At 42.7% G+C, this 27,658-nt stretch overlaps 1 protein-coding gene across 3 annotated transcripts in view; it reads right to left on the bottom strand.

Annotated features, from left to right (window-relative positions):
• Positions 1-21,248: 21,248 nt before the first annotated feature.
• LOC130929012 (gastrula zinc finger protein XlCGF26.1-like) overlaps positions 21,249-27,658 on the bottom strand; it is a 32,334-nt gene continuing 25,924 nt past the window's right edge. Inside the window, exons 2-10 of one of the 3 annotated variants that reach the window (XM_057855864.1) lie at positions 26,659-26,734; positions 26,275-26,552; positions 26,125-26,181; positions 25,943-26,019; positions 25,769-25,840; positions 25,248-25,677; positions 24,248-25,179; positions 24,045-24,125; positions 21,249-21,739 (exon numbers count right to left, since the gene is read on the bottom strand). In XM_057855864.1, the coding sequence (XP_057711847.1) occupies positions 25,668-25,677; positions 25,769-25,840; positions 25,943-26,019; positions 26,125-26,181; positions 26,275-26,552; positions 26,659-26,734 (570 nt within the window). In that variant the 3' untranslated portion in view covers positions 21,249-21,739; positions 24,045-24,125; positions 24,248-25,179; positions 25,248-25,667. Of the gene's footprint in view, positions 21,740-24,044; positions 24,126-24,247; positions 25,678-25,768; positions 25,841-25,942; positions 26,023-26,124; positions 26,182-26,274; positions 26,553-26,658; positions 26,735-27,658 lie in introns of those variants that run through there. The other 2 variants (XR_009066791.1, XM_057855865.1) reach the window with 2 other exon arrangements.

The following is a 27,658-nucleotide window of genomic DNA, read 5'->3' as shown; positions in this document are numbered from 1 at the left end:
TACAGACTCAATTATTTTCTCCTGTTGGGAAAAAACATAGGTGTTTCCAATGGCATCATGGGCCCCCGGCACTGTCCCCATATTCATTTCCTGTAGTGGAAAAGAAAGCACTCACATAACTACAGTATATATGTTACAAATAGATACAACATTAATTTTGAAACCTTTAAAATGAATATTGTCTTTAAAAAACAAAAAATATATATACATCAGGGGTCGCGTTAACCGGATATTTTCCGTCGTTGACCGGTTTTTTAAAACGGTGACGGAAAAAACTGACGTCCGTCCGTCATTTTGACAGGTTGCAATTCACACCCCAGACCACAGGGTGGCGAGTTAGCATATTAATTAGCTATTGTCTCTCTTAATGCATGACGTCGTTGGCTCTTCTGTCAGAATATTGTAGCGTCACCGGGGTCTGGCGGCGGCACCGTGATTGACACATCAACGCGAGGTTCTTATTGGTGCACCCGGTGTGCCAGCGCATCATCCAATTGATGGACAAGATTGCCGCCCAATCACATGACGCCACAACTCCGCCCCCCTGACTGGAGCCGCCATATTGTGTGTCAGCTGTTCATGTTTACACATTACCGCTACGTACATGCCTCCTATTACGGCGTGTTTTTCTGCTCGTTAATATTAATAATCAAAATGGTGAAGGCGTGTGTGGCGGTTGGTTGCTGTAACAGAAAAGATAGACGGAGAGACTTGAAGTTCTACCGTATTCTGAGAGACCCGGGAGGATGAGAGCGAGATGGACTGCTGTAATTTGACAAGAAATCTGGGCACCAAACGATCACCACAGACTATGTAGTAGTCATTTTATATCTGGTAAGATGCATTTAATATATATTTAGAAGATTTTGAGCTGACAACCACAATTAAGATCATTGTGTGACGTTGGTGATTGGGGTCTATATCGTTGGCTCTTTTTCTTTGGGGGCGGAGTTGTTGGCGGTAAGCAGAGTAAAAAGGGAGAAAAATACCACGACTACCGTGTCTAATTTTTCGCCGCCAAGCAAGCGTTACAATATTAATTAAAAATGAATGAAAACTAAATACTATTGAATATGTCATCATTATCATTTTAAAAATTTAAGTGACCGGTAAAAATAGACTATGACCGGATTTTTATGACCCTGTCAGTCAAAATGACAGACAACGAAAATGTCTAGCGCAACCTCTGATATACATAATAGACCAATGCTACATTACAGCAACAATGTAACGTGTGATCAGTGTAAACTTGGATAAATTGTTCAATATCAGGCCAGTCTGATGTCAAATTTCAATCACTAAAATTAAAATGACCTCCAATTTGTTGATCTCAAATTAAAGTAGAATAAAATTGGTTTGTTAGATATACTTTCCCATTACGTTTGTATCTCAGAACATTTTTTTAAAAAACTTTTTGTGAGTCTTCCTCTCATTGTGAGCGGGGGAGGGGAAGTCAAATGGTGTTTTGGATAGTCTGGATGGGGACAAAAAATATCAGGAAAAGTTTGTTTCATTTCACTCAATGTCTAAACATATATCTTCACAGCTGCTTGAGTGTATAAATATAGGTGTAAAGCCTTAAGGCATGCAAAAAAAAATAGTAACACCAAAAAACAATGCACTGAATGCAGGTAGCGTCTGCAGGACTGCAACTTTGTTAAATTCACAGTAGCAACCTAGCTTGGTGACAACTGACTATGTGGTGCATAAAGCATATTACAAGATATATCAGTCTATATGAGTATTTCTGTTTCATGTCCAACCTAACTACAACAACAGTATACAGCTCTAAAATGGATATACTTACCGAGTTGTCAATCTTTTTTCTTTTTATTTGCTGCTCTCTGTTATCTTACCTCCTCTCATTAATTGGCACTACTTGTGAGTGTGGGCGGGGAAGTCCAGTTGTTTGCATGGTCAGGGCGGGGTCCAGTCCAAAAATCTCAGGAAAGGTGTGTCAAATAGGCCTCAGTGCCTCCAATCAATGGGGGGAGGGGAACTCCAATTATCGGCATGGTCAGGGTGGGGTCCAAAAATCTCAGGAAATGTGTGTCAAATAAGCTTCAGTGTTAAATATCAACACACTCATTTGGGACTTGATTAACGCTATCAATACAAGAACTTTGAAACCAAAAGTAACTCTGTATCTTGTAAATAACCCCCCACCTCTTGAAAATGAAAAAAGGACCAAAAAAGTGGCATTTTCTGCACATTCTGCCTGGTATGCTTAAACTATAAACTCACTGTTTGTCAATATAGTATTGAATTATTACTTTCAACCCATTTGGGTATTAATAAACACCACTGTTTCACCTCAAACGAACTCTGTATCTCAAGATGATTTAAAAAATAATTAATAATCCTTGAAAATAAATAAAGAACATAAAAACAGCATTTTTTGGGCTGTTCCACCCTTTGTATGCATTTGCTATTCTTACAGTCTGCTAATACTAAAAGACTAAACTAATTTGGAATACTTGATAAGATTTTTATTTCAAATAAGATAACACTTTATTAATCCCTCACAGGGGAAATTCAGGGATTGCAGCACCTCAGACAGTGTACAATAGAATGTATAATATATAGACAAACTATAAGAACAATATATATATTTTTTTTAAAAATGAATAAATAATGTAAAAAAAAAAAAAATAAATATACAAATTACCTATGACTAAAGCACAGATTGAATCTAACATGACTACAGATCGGCACTATGTCAGAAACATAAACACAAAAAAAACCTTCTTGTAATTGTTCTTGTGCTTAATGTACACTTAATTGTGAGCACAGACCTCTGCTGTTATAAAGTCTGATGGCAGTGGGCACAAAGGAACGCATATAGCGCTCAGTTCTGCATCTAGATGGTATAAAACGCTGACTGAAAGAGCTGCCCTTTTGCCACAGCTCGTCATGGAGAGGGTGGGAGGGGTCATCCTCCTCTCAGCCAGAGTCTCCAGACTTCCCAACTCAAGCCCCACCACAGAGGGGGCTTCCTCACCAGTTTACTGAGTCTACCCACCTCACCTGCCCCGCTTCTCCAACACACTACAGCGCAAAAACAAAGTGCTGACCACCACAGACTGGTAAAAAACTTTCAGGATCCTACCACAGACGTTGAATGATCTCAGTCTGCTCAGGAGGAATAGCCTGCTCTGTCCCTTCCTCAAGAGACCGTCAGTGTTGTGAGACCAATCCTTTGAAGTCAGAGATCAAATCAAATCAAATCAAATTTATTTATATAGCCCTTTACAAAACCCAAAAGGTCCCCAAAGTGCTTTACAACAAAGAGAAACATGGCACATAGTAAATAAAAGGCAGGAAAATGTTATAAAATGACATTAGGAAGAAAAGAAAAGAAAAAAAATGAACCATCGCATCACGATTAGTCAGACACCAAACAAAACAATAAAACAGATAAAATCCAAAAACATTAAAAACCCTAAAGAAATAAAACCAGGCTAAACTAATCTTGGGGAAAGGCGAGTCTAAAAAGGTGTGTCTTTAAACGAGATTTAAAAAGGCCCAAATTTGTAGTGGTGCGGATTTCCAGGGGAAGACTATTCCATAACCTGGGTGCAGCAACCGCAAAGAGATGTAGAGAGTGAAGAGGAATGGCATCAAAACCGTACCCTGAGGCACTCCAGTGTTACTTATTAATGTAACAGAGGTACAGTCATCCCAGTCTGACATACTAGTGCCGACCAGTGAGGTAGTCCAAAATCCATGCTGCAATGTAAGGGCGCAGCTGCATTGCCGGCAGCTTATTCCTAAGGAGGCAGGGCTGGATGGTGTTGAAAGCACTGGAGAAGGCAGAAAACATCACTCTCACAGTGCTTCCCTGCCTCTCCAGATGGGACAGCGACCTATAGATAAGGGAAAATCAAAGCATCCTCCACACCGATGTTTGGCTGGTATACAAACTGCCGCAGGTCCAGGGATGTAGATACTGATATCCTCAGTTGTCGAAGAACAAAATACCAAATACAAATAGTTAAATCATTTTATTCAGTCACATTGACAAGGAAAGAACTAGCACATCACATTTTTCCTATGTTATTCGGTCACTCCTGTCCAGATACCGGCCTTTCAAGGCTTCTTGGAATTTTGCATATTCCAGTGTGGTTTGGTCACTCCTCTTGCCCAGGTATGCCATGAGAGCATCTCCAAAGTCCTGTGCTGTTTTTATCCTCCTCTTCCCACTGGCCAGTGTCACCTGGATCCTGAAGATAGGAGCTCTGCATTGTTGTTCACACTTTCATCCGCAAGGAATTTCGTCACTTCCCCACTGTCAGTGAAAGGGCCACCTCTAGATTTCAGTGTGTCCAGCATGTCATGTTTCTTCCTCTCCTTTCTTTGAGCCATCTCCCGTTTCTTGTCTGCCCCACTCTCGAATTTCGCCTTCATAAGTTTACTCTAGTTGAGTTCAACCTCTCTTTTTGCCTGGGCTGCTGCCTTGAAACTTTTGAAGGATGGAATCTATCCATTCCTAAGATCATGGCTCCTCTGTAAATTGATAGGCACACTGAACACAGTCAGAAGGTCTTACTTCTTCAGCCTGTAGTCCAACTTGTCACATTGTCTCTCGATACCATTGTTGTCCAGATGGGTGTAATGAATGTTACTAGCCTGTTCACTGACAGGATAGTCCATTGGGAACAGTCTGTTGTAGAACTCCCTGAGCTGAGTATGGGTTGTAGCTTTTTCCATGGTTCTAGCATAGAAGGGCTCCACCAAGTGCACACCCAGTTTAAGTAAGGGTTCTGGCTCAGAAACTCAAAGTGCCAAAGCGGTATGTTAGGACTGCTGCTGCCCTATATAGACACCCAAACCTGCTGTCTTTGTAGGAACACAGCACACTGGACACCTGCCTTTGCTCCTTTGCCTTTTTAGTGGTTCCAAGGTTTGCAGGCATACACAGGAGCCACCAACTTGAGGCACATGCCCAGTGCTTTTTCAGCCACACTTGCATTCTCGTTGTCTACATCCAGATCCACCATGAAACTCTGTAGCATTTGCTCCATCTTCATATCAGCCTCCAACACTGTTTATTTGCTTGTCTGATGGTGTGTTGAATATGATTGTCTCCTTGGAGATTTCAGTGGTTGGCTTGCAGTCAACCAGGAGCCACAATGCATTATGAAGAATTGTGCAATATCTGACAGGTGAATAAATGTGCTCTCGCAAGATGTGATTTTTGTTTTTAAGGATAATAGGGGGAAAAAGTGGGGTGGGGATTTATTTCATAATAGGTACCAACTCCCAATACAAAATATCCCTCAAATTACCCTATGCACCAACCCTGTAGTGGTTGTGATAATTTTCTAATTTTTGAATTTTTTTGGGTGATTTATCCCCTGCCCCTGTGTCTACACTCAATGGGGGAGGGGAGGTCTAGTTATCGGCATGGTCAGGGCGGGTCCACAAATCTTAGGAAAGGTGTGTCAAATAGGTCTCGGTGTCTTCACTCGACGGGGTAAGGGAAGTCCAGTTGTCTGCATGGTCAGGGCGGGGTCCAAAAACCTCAGGAAAGGTGTGTCAAATAGGCCTCGGCGTCTTCACTTGATGGGGAGGGGAAGTCCATTTATCGGCACGGTCAGGACGGGGTCCAAAAATCTCAGGCAAGGTGTGTCAAATAGGCCTCGGTGTCTTCACTCGATGGGGTATGGGAAGTACAATTAGCGGCATGGTCAGGACGGGGTCCAAAAATCTCAAGAAAGGTGTGTCAAATAGGCCTCGGTGTCTTCACTCGATGGGGGATGGGAAGTCCAGTTATCGGCATGGTCAGGGCGGGGTCCAAAAATCTCAGGCAAGGTGTGTCAAATAGGCCTCGGTGTCTTCACTCGATGGGGGATGGGAAGTCCAATTAGCGGCATGGTCAGGACGGGGTCCAAAAATCTCAAGAAAGGTGTGTCAAATAGGCCTCGGTGTCTTCACTCGATGGGGGATGGGAAGTCCAATTATCGCCAAGGTCAGGGCGGGGTCCTTCAATCTCAGGAAATGTGTGTCAAATAGGCCTCGAGTGTTCACTCGATGGGGTATGGGAAGTCCAATTATCAGCATGGTCAGGGCAGGGTCTTTCTATCTCAGGAAAGGTGTGTCAAATAAACCTCGGCGTGTTCACTCGATGGGGGATGGGAAGTCCAATTATCGGCATGGTCAGGGCGGGGTCCAAAAATCTCAGGAAAGGTGTGTCAAATAGGCCTCGGCATGTTCTCTCGATGGGGGATGGGAAGTCCAATTATCGGCAAGGTCAGGGCGGGGTCCTTCAATCTCAGGAAATGTGTGTCAAATAGGCCTCGCCGTGTTCACTCGATGGGGGATGGGAATGGCCACGGTGTCCCAAAAATTAATAAGTTAATGCTAAATGTTGTAAATTATAATGTATGATTTTGGTTGCATTTGCATTACATGCAATGCAACAACGATGGCTGCATTGAATGTTAAGCAAATGCAACCACTCGTGAAATTCCAAACTTTCTTATCATTATTATTTACAATTTTTATACGATTCCTATGAGCCATACATAAAAGATTTCAGGAAGTCAAGGCGCATGAAGTTAGTTTTTGCCAAAAATGTACGGTTCCGCCAAAATTTCATTTCTAATAACCAAAATTTCCCATTCATTTTCAATGGCACATAAAGGTTTTTTTGTATTCACTCCTATTTTTTTTTTTTTGCCATTGCCGTATTTGTCAGTACTCTGATAAATTCCACGGTATTGTTGCTTCAACATAGGGAATTAGCACCTCATGTAAAGACATAATTGAACTGGTTGAAATCTAAACAAGATGGCTAGCAGATAGCTAGCAGTCCAAGAGCATACAATTAACCTGAGCTAGAACCACCTCATTGGAGGTGTCTGTTGTGTTAGGGTATGAGCACAAACAGACCCAAGCTTCGCATTCTAAAAACTCTCCTTTTACTTCCGTGTGCCACACATGCTCACAACACAGTCACTCATGCACCAAAACTCCACCCTCATACATCCCACAATCCCCAGGTATTCAACTGTCTAAATACTAGTATGTGCCTTGCGGACACAACAATGTCTCTACACAGAAGTCATAGCAGCAAGTAATTTCATTCGAAGCCATATAGAAGTCATTCTCCATGGCCTTGCCAGACTCATCCTGTGCCCGGGGTTTTTCCTCAGTGACCACCAGAGCCGCCGGTACCCATAAGCTGAGTCAAGAGTTCCACAGGCCAAAAAGGCCCAATAGGGCTCCTTCTTCTGGTGCCCACCAACTGGTCCAGGGTTTGCCGCCACAATAGGCAATGACTACTTTACGGCCACAGTTCTGGTTGGCCACCTCGGCAATTGAGGCGTGGAACACACTCCACCCAGAGTCAATGTCCCCAGTCTCTCCCTGGACATTGCCGAAGGTCTACTGGAACGTGTGGGTCTGCTGGGCCAGACCGCCATTCTCCCCCACCATTGGAGTCAATTCAACACTAGGTGGTGATCCATTGACATCTCCGCCCCTCTCTTCACCCGTGTGTCCAAGACATGCGGCCACAAGTCCGATGACACGACTACAAAGTCAATCATCCAACTACAGCCTAGGCTGTTCCTGGTGCCTAGTGCACACACATATATATCTATATCTATATCTATATATATATATATAAATCGTGTTATATGGTGTTATACTTATATAGCGCCTTTCCACCTTTCAAGGCGCTCAAGACACCCTTATGCATGAACATGGTGTTCATTATGGACAATCAGCAAAGAGCGCAGAAGTCCAATAATGGAACACCACTTGGGTTCTAAATGGGGGAGGGGCGTTTCTCCCAATCACTTCCCCTGTCACCCTCTCTCCCTGTGTCATAAGCACAAACAAAAGTCAGACTTGTTTCGCCCATTTTTCACAGCAAATGGGATCTTTTGGAAACTTAAAAAGGCTCACACCACTTTCCTATCACCAATGGTGTTAGAACACGAGCCTGCATCACATCGGGCTGGCACGACATGAAAAGGGAGGATGTAGGATTTGTGAGTCGTTTGCTGATATCTGGGTGCCTTTTTGATATATAACTTTTTGTAAATCCTGGTGACTGTTGCTCATGACCTATGACTTTACTGCTGATTGTAATGATCATATTGAGAGTCTTAATTACTGAGATATAGTGAACCAAACCAGGTGAGGACGTGGACTGTGAGGACTGATTCGAAGAAACATGTTTTGAAAGCACTGACAACCTGAAGTTTGCAGAGCTTACAGAGAGAGATGAGACTTGTCATTTTGAGGAAATGTTCAGTGTTCAGTTGTAATGAGATGGTCAATTACAGAGCCAATATATTTTTATTAGGGAACTTTCTTTATTATTTTATTGTTGACTGAGTGAGAGTGTGGTAAAACGGCCATGATGGAAATAAATGATCATTTCCAGTGGGCCCACATTAAAATAAAGCCAGGCAAATCCAGGAGCATATCAGTCATTAAGGGGAAACTATCTGAACACCAGTTTTATTTGGGTGATAAACCCATACCAACAGTGTCACAAAAGCCAAGAGCCTTGGACGCTGGTACGGTGCTACCCTCAGGGACACGGAACAAGTGGACCAGCTTAGGCTAGACAGGCTGATGTGGCCTCTTACGATCTATGAGGTCCCAACCTCAAAATTTGAAAAAAACTGGAGAGATTGGTCAGCTCTTTTGCCAATAAGTGGCTGGGACTCCCCAGATGCTTTAGTAACATTTGGCTCTATGGAAGAGGCATTCTGGAGCTTCGAATTTCCAGCCTTGTTGAGGAATTCTAATGTTTCAAAGTAAGGTTAGAATTGACTCAGACGGAAACCCATGACTCTTGCATGGCCCAAACGGCTCCTTCCCTGGTGACCGGAAGGAAAAGGGTGCCAACTACCGCTGTTCGGCAGGCGAAGTCAGACCTTAGGCATAGAAACATACTGTAGTTGGCCTTGTGCAACAAGGGAGAGGAGGCCTTGGAGAGTGCAGGCTATCTTGGCAGAAGGGCGCATCGGCATGAACAGGCAATGGGGTACCCCAAGGCTGTCTCACAAGCCAAGCATGGACAGTAGATGAAATGGGAGGAAGTTGAGAGAAGAAAGTTCTCAGGGAGAGAACAGTTGGGAATGGAAGCATTTCAAATCAGCTTTATCTTACGTGTTATGTATGATGTGTTACCCTCCCCCTCAAACCTCAACCAGCGGTACGGAGAAGACCCTACATGCTATCTCTGTCTATCCCCCGCAAACTTGAATCACATTATAGTAGGCTGTAAGACAAGCTTGTCACAAGGCTGTTACACCTGGCGGCACAACCACGTCCTCAAGTGCCTGGCAGCTACTGTGGAGACTCAGCGGACAAGTAACAATGCCCTCGCCCATCCATCAGCCCGGGCCTACACCTGCAGGACAGTTTATTGCAGAAGTAACAAAGCCAACCAAAAACCGGACATTGGCCAACTTAGAGGGGCAAGAGACTGGAAGATAGTAGCAGATCTGAACCACAGGCTATGCATCCCATCGGAGAGCGCTGCAACAAAACTCAGGCCGGACGTTGTGCTCTCCTCCTCCTCACTTCAAACTGTTTATATCATAGAGCTCACCCTTCCCTTGGAGACTGTTGTTTCAGAGGCCTTCGAATGCAATAGCCTTAAATGCGCCGAGCTGGCAGCTGATGCGGAGCAACGTGGATGAAAAGCCAATGTTTGCCTGCCAGATGTTGCCAATGAGCCCTCTGGATGCGTTGTGGGCCTATCATCAAAACACTGAGTAAGGAGGGTGCCCACCTGATGACCTCAATGACGCTTAAACCCCCCCCCCCCCACCCCCACCCTCCCACCGTCGACATACACCACAGCAACCTTGATCTAGTTATTGTAACCACTCACGCCTCAGGTATTATGTTCACTCAAGGGATTGTTTAATCTAGTCTTAAAACAGAACTGAGGGTCAATTACATAGCCATTATACATTCTCCGGCCACTTTATTAGGTACACCTTGCTAGTAATGGGTTGGACCCCCTTCAGAACTACCTCAATTCTTCGTGGCATAGATTAAAACTGTCAACTTCACCTTTACTGTCGCACCTCCCGAACGATATTTTACAACACCTAAATCGGACATATTTCATTTTCCTTCCCCGGCTTCGGAGAATGTAAACAAAACAAGAGGCGTGACAGCTAGCTGACATGCTAACCCGAACCGAGTGATGTTTCAAAGTCTTTGAAGCGGAAAATCACACATAACTACCCCGGATTATTTGACATGACGACTGGGTTGTCGATTGGCTTCGCGGATCGGCAAAAAGCCCGGCGGAGAGCAATTTACAGTTCGTTCCCCGGAGGAGGGCGGCTGCAGTTGTTGTGCAGCTAACGTTCAACTAATGTGCATGAGGAGAGCTTTTTATATGCCTATCAATGATTAAACATAAGTAGGCTTGGCTGAGGACCATGGTCTCGGATTTGGAGGTGCTGATCTTCATCCCAACCGCTTCACACTCGGCTGCGAACCGCCCCAATGAGAGTTGGAGGTCACGGCTTGATGAAGCCAACAGCACCACATCATCTGCAAAAAGCAGAGATGAAATGCTGAGGCCACCAAACCGGACACCCTCAACGCTTCGGCTGCGCCTAGAAATTCTGTCCATAAAAATTATGAACAGAACCGATGACAAAGGGCAGCCTTGGTGGAGTCCAATCCTCACTGGGAACGAATTCGAGTTACTGCCGGCAATGCGAACCAGACTCTGACACCGGTCGTACAGGGCCTGAACAGCCCTTACCAAAGGGCTCGGTACCCCGCACTCCCGGAGCACCCTCCACAGGACTCCCCTAGGCACACGGTCGAACGCCTTCTCCAAATTCACAAAACACATGTAGACTGGTTGGGCGAACTCCCATGCACCCTCAAGGACCCTGCCGAGGGTGTAGAGCTGGTCCACTGTTCCACGGCTGTGACGAAAACCACACTGCTCCTCCTGAATCCGAGATTCGACTTCCCGACGGACCCTCCTCTCCAGCATTCCTGAATGGACTTTACCGGGGAGGCTGAGGAGTGTGATCCCTCTATAATTGGAACACACCCTCCGGTCCCCCTTTTTGAAAAGAGGGACCACCACCCCGGTCTGCCAATCCAGAGGCACTGTCCCTGATGTCCACGCGATGTTGTAGAGGCGTGTCAGCCATGACAGCCCTACAACATCCAGAGCCTTTAGGAACTCCGGGCGGATTTCATCTACCCCCGGGGCCTTGCCACCGAGGAGCTTACCAACCGCCTCAGTGACTTCAACCCCAGATATCGAAGAGCCCACCTCAGAGTCCCCAGACCCTGCTTCCTCAAAGGAAGGCGTGTCGGTGGAATTGAGGAGGGCTTCGAAGTATTCTCCCCACCGACTCACGACGTCCCGAGTCGAGGTCAGCAGAACACCATCTTCCCAATACACAGTGTTAATGGTGCACTGCTTTCCTCTCCTCAGACGCCGGATGGTGGACTAGAATTTCCTCGAAGCCTTCCGGAAGTCGTTTTCCATGGCCTCGCCGAACTCCTCCCATGTCCGAGTTTTTGCCTCAGCAACCGCCGAAGCCGCAGTCCGCTTGGCCAGCCGGTACCTGTCAGCTGCCTCCGGAGTCCCACAGGCCAAAAAGGCCTGATAGGCCTCCTTCTTCAGCTTGACGGCATCCCTTACCGCTGGTGTCCAGCAGCGGGTTTGGGGATTGCCGCCACGACAGGCACCAACCACCTTACGGCCACAGCTCCGATCGGCCGCCTCAACAATGGAGGTGCGGAACATGGCCCACTCGGACTCAATGTCCCCCACCTCCCCCGGGACAAGGGAGAAGTTCTGCCGGAGGTGGGTGTTGAAACTCTTTCTGACAGGGGATTCCGCCAGACGTTCCCAGCAGACCCTCACAATACGTTTGGGCCTGCCAGGTCTGGCTAGCATCTTCCCACGCCATCGGCGCCAACACACCACCAGGTGGTGATCAGTTGACAGCTCCGCCCCTCTCTTCACCCGAGTGTCCAAAACATGCGGCCGCAAGTCCGATGACACGATTACGAAGTCGATCATCGAACTGCGGCCTAGGGTGTCCTGGTGCTAAGTGCACCAAGTGTTCGTTATAGACAAACCGTGACGAGCACAGAAGTCCAATAACAGAACACCACTCGGGTTCTGATCGGGGGGGCCGTTCCTCCCAATCACGCCCCTCCAGGTCTCACTGTCGTTGCCCACGTGAGCGTTGAAGTCCCCCAGGAGAACAAGGGAGTCCCCAGAGGGGGCCCTCTCTAGCACACCCTCCAAGGACTCCAAAAAGGGTGGGTATTCTGAACTGCTGTTCGGTGCATAAGCGCAAACAACAGTTAGAACCCGTCCCCCCACCCGAAGGCGGAGGGATGCTACCCTCTCATCTACCGGGGTAAACCCCAACGTACAGGCGCCAAGCCGGGGGGCAATAAGCATGCCCACACCTGCCCGGCGCCTCTCACCATAGGCAACTCCAGAGTGGAAGAGAGTCCAACCCCTCTCGAGAGGATTGGTACCAGAACCCAAGCTGTGTGTGGAGGAGAGTCCACTATATCTAGTCAGAACTTCTCTGCCTCACACACAAGCTCAGGCTCCTTCCCTGCCAGAGAGGTGAAATTCCATGTCCCAAGAGTTAGCTTCTGCAGCTGGGGGTCGGACCACCAAGGCCCCCGCCTTTGGCTGCCGCCCAACTCCCTACGCACCCGACCCCTTTGGCCCCTCCCACAGGTGGTGAGCCCATGGGAAGGGGAACCCACGTTGCCTTTTCGGGCTGAGCCCGGCCGGGCCCCATGGGGACAGGCCCGGCCACCAGACGCTTGCCTTCAAGCCCCACCTCCAGGCCTGGCTCCAGAGGGGGGCCCCGGTAACCCACGTCCGGGCAAGGGAAACTGGAGTTCATTTATTTTTTTCATCATAAGGAGTCATTTTGAGCCACGCTTAGTCTGGCCCCTCACCTAGGACCTGTTTGCCATGGGTGACCCTGCCAGGGGCTTAAAGCCCCAGACAACATAGCCCCTAGGATCATTGGGACACGCAAACCCCTCCACCACGATAAGGTGATGACTCACGGAGGAGAGTTTGTAGTGTTTACTTTGTAATCGCTGTATTCGTATTTGACATAATACAAAACAAGATGTTTACTCACTTCCTCGTAAGTCCAATGGTCCCACAGTAGTAGGGCTTGTTTTGGCCAATATCCATGGTGAATGGGAACCTTTTGAAACTCCAAAAAGGCGTACACGCCTCTCCCTCATAAAGCAAGATTTTTCTGCAGCCGTTTGGCTGGCGTGATGCGAAAAATAAATGTATTAATCCGCAAAATCAGCTGAATCCTCAGTCCTCATACACAACAGTATGGCTGTTTAGTGAAGAGGACGCCTTCACCCGTACATGTCACAGCGCCCTCCTCTTCAATGCAAGACCGAAGCCGGAAGTCACTCATTTTCATGGCGCGGGATTAAAAAAACTCAATAAATATAGCGATCGCTTCCACACACATCCAAGCGGTCCATATCATTCAGGAGCATAAAATACTGCATGTATTATGAAATAAACATGCTTTTTCGTGTCACATGTCACATAAGGTATATTTTTATCGGGACGTTGTGTAATCAAATAAATATATTTCTGGTTTTTATTACATGCGTGAAAAATTGGAAGCAGCTTTGTCTAACTTCATGCATGTATTTACTATTTGGACATGTGTGAAAATTAGGTTTTCATGTGTTCTCTTCATATCAAGGTGGGAGCCATCTACCCAGATTAAGTTAAACACTTCAAAGATAAAACATAGTGCTCCTCAGATTGTGTAGGAATAGCTGTAAGAGAAAAATTAAATGTTGGATTTGCCTTTCACAGGTGTCTGCTGTTTGGGAGTTGGTTGGGATAGACCTGACTCGGCCTCTCCCAAAAACCAAGGATCGCTTTCAGTACATTCTGACTGCCACCGATTATTTGTCTAAGTGGGTGGAGGCCTTTCCTTTAAAAACCAAAACAGCATCAGAAGTGGCACAACGAATCTGCTCAATTGTTTATAGCAGGGGTCAGCAATCCTGGTCCTCGAGTGCCACTATCCAGCTTGTTTTCCATGTCTCCCTCCTTTAACACACCTGAATCAAATGATCAGCTCATCAGCAAGCTCTGCAGGAGCCTAATAACGATCATGATTATTTGAGTCAGGTGCGTTAAAGGAGGGAGACATAGAAAACAAGCTGAATAGTGGCACTCGAGGACCAGGGTTGCTGACCCCTGGTTTATAGACCCCAAAGAATCCTGTCCGACCAAGGAAGAGAGTTTGTCAATGAGGTATCTGAATGCATTAAATATTTTCACAGTGGGATTTTGGCATTGTTGTCGTTTTCCTTTATTTTTAATTGGACTTATTTACAAAGTTGTATCAGTTTTTCAGCTCAACGATAACCTTTGTGCCCTTCTCGGCATTGAAAGGAGTGTTACAGCTGCATATCATCCTCAAATGAATGGGCTAGATGAGAGGACAAATAGCAACATAAAACGGCAAGTATTTTTTTTTTGTGTGTGTTCTAAAATGTCTATCTAATTGTACCCTTCTACTTCATAGAGCTCTTAGAAAATTGGTGAACGACCATCAGGACAACTGGGATGTGCTCTTGGATCCAGTATTATTTGCCTTATGATCCAAGATTAGCACAACCACAAAGTACTCCCCTTTTTTAATGATGCAGAGGCAGTTTTCCCCTCTAAAGTTCCTATTCAAATGCCGGTGAGTAGATTTTTAAAACACCCTCCAAAATATTGTAATGGCTTGTTTAGAAGATAAACATTTTTACTTCAATTTCAGCTTTCCAAAATATTGCTACCCGATGAGCCCACATATACGACGCTTACATTGAGAAGAAAAAATCCTCAATGGAGACTGTAAAAAAATGGCAATGGAAAATATCTTGAAATCTCAAGAAAAACACAAACGGGCCTATGAAACACGAAATTTGAAAAAGTACAAGGGCATTGTTTATAAACCTGGACAAGAGGTCCTTCACTTTAATATGAGAAAACGAGGACGACAAGGAGGAAGAATTGAACCAGACTTTTATGGGCCATACATCATAATAGACATTATAGGCAAGCAAGTAACACTGTCAAATTTAGAAGGGGTTACCTTAAAAAACCAATACAGCTTGGATGATATAAAGCCTTATAAAAGGAGTCCACCTGATGATGGCCAACAGCAAACAGTAAGTACTCTACCTTATCGTCTCGCATGTATCAGTCTTAAAATAAGACACATTATATCTATCAACACAATGAAAGGAGCTTGGTTTATAACTGGAGAGACCTTCAAATTCGCTGTAGCTACTCTACCTTTCCGTTCAATGCTTTTGGATAACCTATAATCTGTTATGGTCTGAATTTGTTTTTCCCCTTTAGCCCAGATTCTCCAGCCATCAGTAAGGACTCTGATCACATCTTACAGAGGCCTACGGTCATTAAGTTTGTCTCTTCAAGAAAGGTAATGGGTGAAATAGTCAAATCAATACCTTACAAACCTATTTCAATATTAAATTTAATGATCTTGTAATCCATTTACACTCAAGACTAAAACATAGCCACCTTTTCATTATCCGCTCATTATGCTGGTGGCTCTTCACTATTAATTTTTCTTCACTTGGTAACAGTCGTTACCATTGTTTGACAGTTTTATGCATTCTGGAAAGATGTTTGGCAAGCAGTGATTATACTATACTTTGAGCCATACTATTGGCAGCTGCATCAACCTGCCGGGTTTGCAGCATTGATACATTTGTTATTTAAATGAAGACCTTTATATTGACTCTGTAACAAAATGTCCCCAAGAAACCACAAGATTGCTCATTCAATGAACACAGCATGGAAGACAGAGGTTGTACAGTTGTACCCGAATTCTATTGTGTCCGTCATTCATCTGACCTACCTCTGTTTATTGCAGGGTTGGCCATAATATTCCGCAAAGGGCCGCAGAGGGTGCAGGTTCCTGTTCCAACCCATCAAGAGGAAACCTTTTCACCAAATGGTTTCTTGCAACCACAATCAATTGATCCCAGTCAGCAGAAATCTCATTGGTTAAACTGTCTGTGTTGGATCAGTCGGAACAAAGACCATGACCCAATACGGCCCTTGTGGACCAGTTTGCCCACCCTTGGTTTATGTGCATGATGGGGATTTCACATGTTCAGACGATTATGAAGTTATCGCTTTTCTGTTATTTGTCTGGCCGACCCCAGTTTATGGGCATGATGGGGGTTTATGGTGTTAAATCAAGGCCAAAAGTTATGTAATCTGAAAAAAAGAAACAATTAAAAAAAAAATGTTTGAAACTGAATGTTTAGTTTTATTCTTGTATCTTTCAAAAGTGAAAAGAACATTTTATTTTTTCCAGTTACAAAGTTGATATTTACAAATTCAAAATTTTTTTTTTCACTATCAGGTCTTTTTTTTTTCAGTTTCAATTTTTTTTTTTCACTTTCGAATCATTTTTCGCTTTCAGATCTTTTTTTTTTTCAGATTCAAAACTTTTGGCCGTGTTTTAACGTGGGGGCACGGCCTCGACGAGAGGCGTGTTGAGTTGTGAGAGACAGCCTATCAAAGCAACCCCGAATGATGTTGCCTTCAGGTAACGTGGGTACTTTGATGAATTATGAGTCCACACTCTCTCCACTTAGTTTTCTTGATACCTGCTAAGGGCGGGGGGGGAACTTTTGTAAGTCATTCTAAACAACTCTTGGTCAGTTTTGACAAATAACAATTGGAAAATATGCCAGGTTGTTGACCTTTACCTAAAGAAACGATGTTTCCGAAATCCAACCCTCACAATGGCGTCCTCATCATCTGCGCAACCTGCTGGTGCAGGTACAGGCACACAGGTAAGAAATACTCTTTAACGATAAAATGCAATGAAAATTCGGCAAAATCCCGGAACTTCTGAGACGTAGCGTTATCAAGAAAGGTATTTTTGTTAATGTCTCTACGAAGTAGGTGGGCTCCAGGTTAGCATAAGCTACGTTCATTCGAGTACTATTCATGTTTAAGCCTGTAAAGTGTTCAGCTAAAACTCCGGTCTTCCATTGTTTCTGTCAATATTTGTGTTGTAATAGTTAAAATGTGTTAAATTCACTTTTCATTACTTCTTAACCAGCACACGAAATTAAAATTATATATATGTGCATATATATATTTTTTTAATTACAGGAGGTCGTGAGAAGGGTGTATCTTCAGAGACTTCTTAGCAAAGTTTCACAGGCCATACAAAGACTGCCGCTTGATGTGGACTATTTACAGTTTGTGGTGAAGGGAAAAGATACCGTCATCGCACACACCATATAATTGTTTGCATTAATCTAACACATTCATCTAACTATTGTTTAAGCAGACTCCACTACATGCCCTTTGACACAGTAAAGTGAATCACCTAATGAGGGGGAGATGAGAAAAAATGGTACAGTTTCTCGTAGGCACTGTCTAACTGTTTGCATTACTCTAACACACGTAATATAATTAATCAGGAAATAGTATCATTTTTATATTTACGGTAGGACTGCACTACTAATATAAAATAAATAGCACACGTTAGTTTAAGAAGAAATCGAAGAGATACACAATGCCGTCTTATTACAGAAGCCCAACGCATGCGTCCCGAACAAGATTGACGCACCAACTCTTGCAATCTCCCAACAAACTCCAAGGACAAAGCGCTTTGTCCGAAAACAAGTACAAGCCAGCCCGGACAAAAAAGTTGATAGCAGGCGTCCCATCCACGCACGAACCTAAGCCGCCCAAAACCGGCCACAGAGGGGAAGACCCAAAAGCAACGCCCAGACACACCTTCGGACAAACCTTTGACACGGCCCGCTTCAGCAAAGACTTTAAAAAGACTGGACACTGAGATAACACAGATTTTTGCTGCTCGGAAACACGTAGCCTTGTTTTGGATCCAGAATTGTCCCTCCGTCGTCTGTTTTTGCCTTGTTTTTTACCATTGTCGACGAATAAATTGTCAACCTGTTTTCGGTGAGTGTTCTTCAAACTTTTGAAACATGCAGTCAGTACAAAGGGTTAAAAATAAGAGAACGCGCGAAGTTCTGCCTTCCCGGTTGGAGTGCGCGGGGGCAGCATCGGCAGAGTGGCACTTTGTTATGCCGTCGCTGTTCCCGTGCGCCTTGGCCGGGGGGGGGGGGGGGGGGGGGCGAATTTCAACAGTGGTCAACCAGGAGATGGTTCTATTAAGAACACTGTCAAGCCAAATTGAGATGCCACACGATGTAATCAGTGCTTTGACTGAGTTGTCAACATTGGTTATTAGTATTAACAGCACAATTTTAACTCCTCACCACGTGCACCAGCTATATGGAGAGACTGGACGCCCATAATTTGATATTTCTATTAAAGACCTTAAAAACTTTGTAGATATGTCCATGCCAGTGCCATGGATTGAAAAATTTCTGGGGGTTTCTGAGAGAACAGTGAGACGGCGGATGCACAACAATGGGATTTGCGTCAAGTTGTCCTACAGTCACCTAACCAATGAAAAACTTGACAGTTTGGTGAGGTCAGTAAAGGCGAGGACACCGCATGTGGGATACAGAATTATGAAAGGAATACTGCAAGCTATGGGACACAGAGTTCAGTGGCAAAGAATTGCTTCATTTATGCATCGTGTTAACTCTGTCGGTATATTATCAAGAATGACAAGCATGGGGTGTGTTGCAAGGAACATATTCTGTTCCAGGTCCTCTGCACTTAATGCATATTGATACTAACCATAAGCTCATCAGGTAGGTCATTTAGTATTTACATGCACATCAGATGATGCAATTTTTCTGGTCGGTGTACTAATATTCATATTATTTGTGTGAGAAATTGGTAAACAATTTCCTTATATTCATGCTTGTGAACATCTTTCAAGAATGGCTCCATTGCCAATTTACATCCAATTAATTTTCCATATCGTAGTACCAATAAACCTGTTCTCCTGTGGAATGCTTCAGTTTTTAAAACATACTATAACTTTTACATTGTTTTGTTGCCTGTATCCCACTTTTGTGAGCATTTCACTGCTGACCGATTGATAAACAAATATTTATCTAAAAACTGCTTTTGTCAATATAATTCTAAGTTCTATGAACATCGTTTTCAACCAAGTCTATGTCAAAAGATTTAAGTTGTTTACATTTTACTTTGTTATTTCGCACCCAGATATGATTTTGACACAAACACTAATAGTTGTATTTTTCAATCCCTTTTAAAACAGATATGGCCTTGTCATTTTTGGAGGAGTTGATGGATTTTCATGAAAGGTAATACCACTTTTTTCATTTGGGACTAAAGTGATGTAAGTTGCAAATAGTTTTATCGATATACTGTTGGTTGCTGTAGGATGTAGTGATGCTTTAGAAAGATGTTTTTGTCTGAGTGTTGGTTGATTTTAAATATTTTAAAGTCTAAAATGTATGAAAATTATGCTGAATCATATACATGGCCCCAGATCATGTACCTGGCTGCTGCAAACAATAACAAAGCATCTACTGCACTTGACTTCTTCCTGGAGGCTGCACAAAAGTATGGCTTTCCATCAAGGTAAGGTCATCTAATTGTCAAACAAATATTGTATTTAGTAGTTGTCTAATTAAAACAAACCAAAACCCATTCATCTAAACCTGTTTCTGATTCCTTGTAAACAAAACACAAAGTGCTTCAAAAACCGACTTCACGTCTGGACATATATGAAAGATTTGGCTGATAATGGGTGTTGTGGATTTAGCATTGAGTGATTAATCCACAGGACAAGAATCAGGCTCTGAGCCTAAGGATAGCTGGCATAGTTAACCCAAAATATGCCGCATTGGATTTATAGGCAGCTGAGCACATGAGAATTCGTTGATAAATGATGAAAGTTAGAATCCCATATTATTCTTTTGCCTATAAAAAAAACACAGATGGGTGCTTCGTCTAATTTCTCTCTGGATTTTACAATTTTTCAGAGTAAGAGGTGACCAAGTAGTTGAAAACATTGACATTGCAAGGTGCATGTTCACCATCAGGGGCTGTGGCAGGAACAGTTTTCTGTCAGGAAAGAGTGTGCACAATCAGCGGTATTTATTTTCATTATACAAATAACCTTGGCCAAAACTTTGAATACACTGACATTTGAGAGCAGTTGTCCTGTCCTTTAATAGGACAGAGCGTTTGTGGCGAGATGTTTGGATGGCTGTAACAAACGTGCACTATGAGACTCTACACAGCCTTGAGGATGAAGGTCTTTTAGATCCCTCTGACAGCATCCACCTCTTCTGTGCCCAGCACGTTTTTCTTCCACGCCTGCAGAGGGACCTCGATGTCTTCAGGTTTGGTTGGGATAATCACCCACTGAGGACTGAATAAAATCTGTCCCCACAACAACTGTGGACTGTCGGGCTACTCCAGAATCCAATCGATACACCAAATCTATTTTGATCAAATAAATTCCAAGGGCACTCTTATAATTCTGACAAGGTTTTCTGTCATAATAACGCTAGTATTTCTTTCGCTTAAATGAAGTGTCATTTCCAGACATATAACACCAGTTTTGCAGCAGCTCTATTGGCATCCAATCAAATTCCGCATAATTTATAAAATACTCACCTTCAGGGCTTTCGACAGTTTCGCTCCCCAGTATATGACTGAGTTCCTCCACATTAGATTACCCACCCATATTCTCAGGTCTTCCTCCTTCATCCATCTTTCCAATCCACCTACTCACCTGTCCCCCATGGGGACAAGAGCTTTCAGCCGCTCAGCGCCTCACCTTTGGAATGCACTGCCACTGGACATTCAACACCAACTCTGTCACCACTTTCAAATCATGCCTAAAAATTGACCTTTTTTTCAGACAGGCACATTCACGAACTGACATATCTTGGGACTTAAGACTTTGTTTCGTATTGCATGTTTTTACTTATTTGACCTTTATACAGCGACCTTAAACCCCAACCATAAAAGGCGCCTATAAATTATGACTTAAAATATTTTAGTCAACATGTGAATGTAGAAGTGTGATTTCTTATTTCATGAAGTTTTTTTTTTTTTTAATTGTAGGAAATTGAAGATGGGAATCCTTTCCTCAACATTTCCAGTGAGCCAGAGGAAGCAGGCAGTTCTGGAGTGATTACTCCTCCGGTTGCATGCCCCCTCTCTGAGCAGGCAATGGAGGATCTCAGAGCATCTTTTGATATCACAAGACCATCAGAGTCTTATGGCAGAGACATTTATTTCAATGTTTTCCACGATGTCCAACATAATGTGCAGTAAATGAAACGTATTCAATGGGTTTAACCATTTAGCATCAGGAAGACAATCTTAATTGCTCAACAGTAATACAATAAACTGGCCTTACAACAAATTTCAGGCACATTGGTCTTTCTTCAAAGACATGGAACAGCTAATTCAACAGTAATTTAGTTACACAATGTTAAATTCTTGGCCTAAATGAAAAGCCTCAGTAAGACTGCTTTTGAAGCTTTCATAGGACCTCGTGTGCTTTACAGGTAGTGTGATAGTTTTGGCACATGCTGAGATAACAGGATAACAGACTATGAAGGCCATGTTCTTCACTACAGTCATGGTTAAACTTGACTATCACAGCAAAATCCTTTTCTGGAGGGAGAATTAGGATGTGACCTTGGCCTGTGATCCACTGCAGAAACCGGGAAGGTGTAATGCCTTGCCTTGGCTCCATTTCCTCTTGATCTTCAGCTGTCACAAATACACAGTAGAAAATGTTGCAATTCAGCTCAATTGACAGCAATTTGGTACACACACACAAAATAGATGGCGATAATGACAGTGGCAAGTTTTATTTATGAACAATAGGTTTAGCCCTTTACTGCCAACTTATCACATTTGATACACCTAAAATTTCATGATTGAGACTTAATTCAGAATTTTGACATTTTTGAGAAAAAGAAAATGATGGATGCAAGTCAACACATGCATCGCAGGTTCCATGAGGGAAAAAAACAGGATTTAGCAAGGGTTATAGATATTAGAGCACTTATTACACATTCATTTTGACTTTTTACAAATTTGAAAAAAAGGTTTCATTAGGACCTTATTTTTCTAATTTTGGGATTCTCTGACAATTGCTTCATGTTGCAGGTATTTAAAGTGCTTGTGACACGAAAAAGCATGTTTATTTCATAATACACGCGGTATTTTATGCTCCTGAATGATATGGACCGCTTGGATGTGTGTGGAAGCGATCGCTATATTTATTTAGGTTTTTGAATCCCGCGCCAGGAAAATGAGTGACTTCCGGCTTCGGTCTCGCATTGAAGAGGAGGGCGCTGTGACGTGTACGGTAGAAGACGTCCTCTTCACGCTACAGTGTACTGTTGTGTATGAGGACGAAGGATTCAGCTGATTTTGCGGATTAATACTTTTATTTTTTGCATCACGCCAGCCAAACGGCTGCAGAAAAATCATTCTGTGTGCGGGAGAGGCGTATGCGCCTTTTTGGAGTTTCAAAAGGTTCCCATTCACCGTGGATATTTACTGTGGGACCATTGGACTTACAAGGAAGTGAGTAAACATCTTGTTTTGTATTATGTCAAATACGAATACAGTGATTACAAAGTAAACACTATAAAATTCCTTTAAATAAAGGACTACTTACGTTTGATCATTGATAGGCATGTAAAAAGCTATCCTCACGCTCATTAGCAGTTAGCTGTTAGCACGTTAGCTACACAACAATTCTAGCCACCCTCCTCCAGGGAACGAACTGTAAATTGCTCTCCGCCGGGCGGTTTGCCGATCCGCAAAGAAACTCGACAACCGGGTCGTCATGTCAAATAATCCAGGCTAGTTATGTGTGATTTTCCACTTCGAAGACTTTGAAACATCCCTCGGTTCGGGTTAGCATGTCGGCTAGCTGTCACTCCTTCTGGTCTGTTTACATTCTCCGAAGCCAGGGAAGGGAAATGACATATGTCCGATTTAGGTGTCATAAAATATCGTTCGGCAGGTGTGACAGTAAAGGTAAAGTCGACTGTTTTGACCATTATGGAGTAATTTTGCCATGTCGTCTTGAATAAATGGATTTTTATTATTTTATATTCCATTTAGCACAAGTTATTTGTCATGACCATGCCATTTATTTAGCAATTGGGGAAAGTACTTGGGTAAAAAGAATATCCTGTAAAAATATTGAAGTAAAGAGACAGAAACAATGACATTTTGCCGCTCTCTTCGTCGCGTTTTCCTCATTGTGAATAGTTCCCCCTCGACGGGCTGACTGGTCCTTCTCAAGCCATTTATATAGCTATTGGGGAAAAATACTTGGATAAAAAGAATATCCTGTAAAAATATTGAAGTAAAGAGACAGAAACAATGACATTTTGCCGCTCTCTTCGTCGCGTTTTCCTCATTGTGAATAGTTCCCCCTCGACAGGCTGACTGGTCCTTCTCAAGCCATTTATATAGCTATTGGGGAAAATACTTGGATAAAAAGAATATCCTGTAAAAATATTGGGAGTAGAGAGACTGAAACAATGACATTTTGCAGCTCTTTTCGTCTCTTTTTTCTTGTTCTGAACAATTCCCCCTCAATGGGCTGAATAGTAAAACCGATGAGCCTAGTCTACCGCTGACGTCATCCACCTGTTGGGGACGCTAAAGCCCTATAATTGAAGGCGTGGCTAACCGGCAGATTAAAAGACTAATTTCTCGTCATCTGCGCTTTGCTAAATTGTTGTATATGGTCGAATCGTCTCAAAATATGATTCTAATTCACATAATAATGCCATTTAAGACTTTTTTTCTGGTGTCGTATCCTCTTTAAGGGTTAATGAAAAATGTGAATCATTGGTTTAATTAAAATGCCCATTTTGAGTATGGCCTTGCTTAGTTAAAGAAAAAAATCTGGTAAATATCAGTATGATCATGTAGATCTGAAATTTAAAACAAAACAGTTTGAGTCATTAGAACTACGAAATGAAAATACTTACCCCCTTCATAAAGAAAGTCTTGAATGTGGTTTACTAACCAATAAAATACTTACATCCTTCATAAAGAAAGTCTTCAATGTAGTTTACTAACTCCAGCTCAGTCTGACGCCTGGTAGTCCCTTTGTCACTCAGTACTGGAGAAATAGATGCCATTATAAATTCTGCAGTCACCCGTGATGAAACAAAATATGTTGAGTACAATTTTGAAGAAACATACAGTATAAATACTTTTTAAATTGTCTTGGATTTTCCTTACTTTCACATCTTCTCCAGCAACAAACAAGGACTGGCACACATCCGGGTACTGCTTGATCCTTGAGAGGAGACCATATATCTCAGGACTGCACTTAGTGTGATGGCACTAAAAACACAGTGTGTGTGTATATATATATATATATATATATATATAAAATTGGGGATAAAATAAAGATTATTTCCATCCAAACAAAAAATGTCCTTGCATATCGAACAATAGAATGCTTGTTATGAACGGAGATAACTCCAGTATATCCACAAACTAGGATTTCATCAGCTAGATGTGGCAGTGTCTCATCTGTCGACAGCTCAACCTGAGTAAAAATAGCATGACAAAAAAATATATATTTAACCGTACAGTATTGTCTGATATAAAAAAAAAAAGTGAAGGACAAACTACTCAACCATATTACTTTGACGAAAGTATAGATGCACTTCATCTGAGCTATCTTAGTTCAGCATTTACATGCCTGATCTGAGAAGTGCATGCACAAGGTACAGGCATGTTATCACCACCTGAACAAATCACATTTTAGAAGAGAATTTCAAATGCTGACTTCAAAGCATTACTTAAAAGTATCGAGTAACTGTGCAATATTTGTCTTTCAAAATTTAGGTGTCGAAGTCAATTTCCAGAATAGATAAAACTAGTACAAAATGTACTTCAATGCATTACTAAAGTAAATCTACTTCATTACTATCTACTCCAGGATGCAAAATACTCTTCCATTCCATGCCAACTTATCAGTTCCTATCTAAGGAGGGAATACCTGGTCAATTAAATTTCTTAACTGGACATCGGACACAGCATCACTGTTAAGAACTGTGGGGTTTGTCTGCCCACCACTGAGGAAAGTTTAAGTCCATGGACTGAAAAAGGTAGGGGCTGAGCCACCTTGTGCCAAACTGACTGCGAAAATTTCTCCGACAGTCCTATAGACAGGAAGTTTTAGCATTTTTAATCATTGGATTTTACTTGCCTTCATTGAAAATAAACACACCTGTAAAGACCACTGTCAAAGTCATTCAGGGAGTACCGTGGGCTCTTCTGATTTTGTAGTCCCTCAAAGAATCGACGCTCAATCCCAGCCACCATTTCTACATGGAGTAATACAGCATTTACTGTGGTGCTCAAGGGGCACCAGTTTCTTTTAATTTGTTACATCAACAAATAAACTTATAAAAATGAAGGTTAAAAAGAGAAGAAGAAAAAAAGTCGACCAGTGAGAAATTCTTTTCGAAGGGCGCCTGTGTCAACCCCTGCCTTTCCAAGGACGGTCACTTCCAAAGTAGAAGTGGGTGAATTCTTCTTCTGTCGCTGCCATTGCAGAAGACCTCTCTCAAAAAGGTTTGTTCTAGTGATCTGAATAGTGAAGCGCTTCTCAGCATTAACTCTCCCACAAATGGTTTCCAAGACATCATCAACACTGCCTAATAGGGAAAAAAGATGCAAACTGAAAATGTTAAAGACAAATCACTAAACAACCTTTCATGTACTGTATTACAAAAACACTATATTTACCTTTTGATCAGCTCCTCTTCATTCTCCTGGTTCATGCCATTTGTGTCATCAGTTGTAAGCTCTGCCTTTTCTCTAAAAAATACACACCTATTAGAATTCATAGTGAAACAAAGTATTGTAAGTTGCATACACATAAAATTAGGTTGGGGACAGTCGGTCTCCACTCCAAATTACCTTTCTCCGCACATGCTTGCATGGAGTTCTAGGAACTCTGGTGTAAATTTCAGGAAACAGATAGGACATGGCAACTTCTACTAAAAGAGATTTTTTTTTTTTAATGTTAAACATTTGCCACAATCCCAATCATGTAGGCATTTCACCATGTAGAACAGGAAATTTTAAGTAATGTACTGTACCTCTTCATCAGATTTCCTTGTTCCATGGTACAGAACCTCTGCCTCACTTTGACCTGGCTATAATATGACCCACAAATATCCTTCATTACAACGCAATGAGTTGAAATCATACTTAAAGTCAACTTAAATGTATTTCAAAACTACACCCACCTCAGTATCTTCTTCTGAAGTTTGAGACTCCATGCATTCCTTTACATGAAGAGCCAAAATTTGGAAAGGAAATGATACTTTGCAAGTTTGGCATTGGGCTTTTGGCATGCCTTGAAATTCAATGGCATCTGGTGGTAGTGGAGTCAGGTCAAACTGGTATTGCAAAGTAACAATATAGAGGGTTATTTTTCCTGACCCTGGAACATTGCGGATTTGGGTCCCAGCGTAACCATTAGAATCCGGGGGGATCATGATTAGTTTTCTTTTGCCCTGGCCACCTGAAGATATAAGGTATTTGTATATTTAGATTTTTTTTTATTTGATTTGATATGCATACCGAATGACAATTTTGTGCCATTGTTACAATATTACTATTTTTATTACCTGTAGCCTTGTGTAGCAGCCATCCTCCTGTCAACCCCTGCATCTTTGGGAATTCATTTTGAAATAGTCCAAAGATCTGAAAGGATAAATAGTAAAACATAAGCTACTATAGTTGTATTGACATGTGCAATGAAGTTATAGACATTACTTGCACTTCAAGAATCAATAACAAGTGGGACACAATCGTGAAGTGGAACAAAATTTATTGGATAATTTAAACTTTTTTAACAAATAAAAAACTGAAAAGTGGGGCGTGCAATATTATTCGGCCTCCTTGCGTTAATACTTAGTAGCGCCACCTTTTGCTCCAATTACAGCTGCAAGTCGCTTGGGGTATGTTTCTATCAGTTTTGCACATCGAGAGACTGACATTCTTGCCCATTCTTCCTTGCAAAACAGCTCGAGCTCAGTGAGGTTGGATGGAGAGTGTTTGTGAACAGCAGTCTTCAGCTCTTTCCACAGATTCTCGATTGGATTCAGGTCTGGACTTTGACTTGGCCATTCTAACACCTGGATATTTATTTATTTTAGTTTATTTTTGAACCATTCCATTGTAGATTTGGCTTTATGTTTTGGATCATTGTCCTGTTGGAAGATAAATCTCCGTTCCAGTCTCAGGTCTTGTGCAGATACCAACAGGTTTTCTTCCAGAATGCTCCTGTATTTGGCTGCATCCATCTTCCCGTCAATTTTAACCATCTTTCCTGTCCCTGCTGAAGAAAAGCAGGCCCAAACCATGATGCTGCCACCACCATGTTTGACAGTGGGGATGGTGTGTTCAGGGTGATGAGCTGTGTTGCTTTTATGCCAAACATATCGTTTTGCATTGTGGCCAAAAAGTTCAATTTTGGTTTCATCTGACCAGACGACCTTCTTCCACATGTTTGGTGTGTCTCCCAGGTGGCTTGTGGCAAACTTTAAACGAGACTTTTTATGGATATCTTTGAGAAATGGCTTTCTTCTTGCCACTCTTCCATAAAGGCCAGATTTGTGCAGTGTA

The sequence above is a fragment of the Corythoichthys intestinalis genome, chromosome 13 (assembly GCF_030265065.1).
Source record: "Corythoichthys intestinalis isolate RoL2023-P3 chromosome 13, ASM3026506v1, whole genome shotgun sequence".
NCBI lineage: Eukaryota > Metazoa > Chordata > Actinopteri > Syngnathiformes > Syngnathidae > Corythoichthys > Corythoichthys intestinalis.
This window is presented reverse-complemented; position numbering and strand designations above follow the sequence as displayed.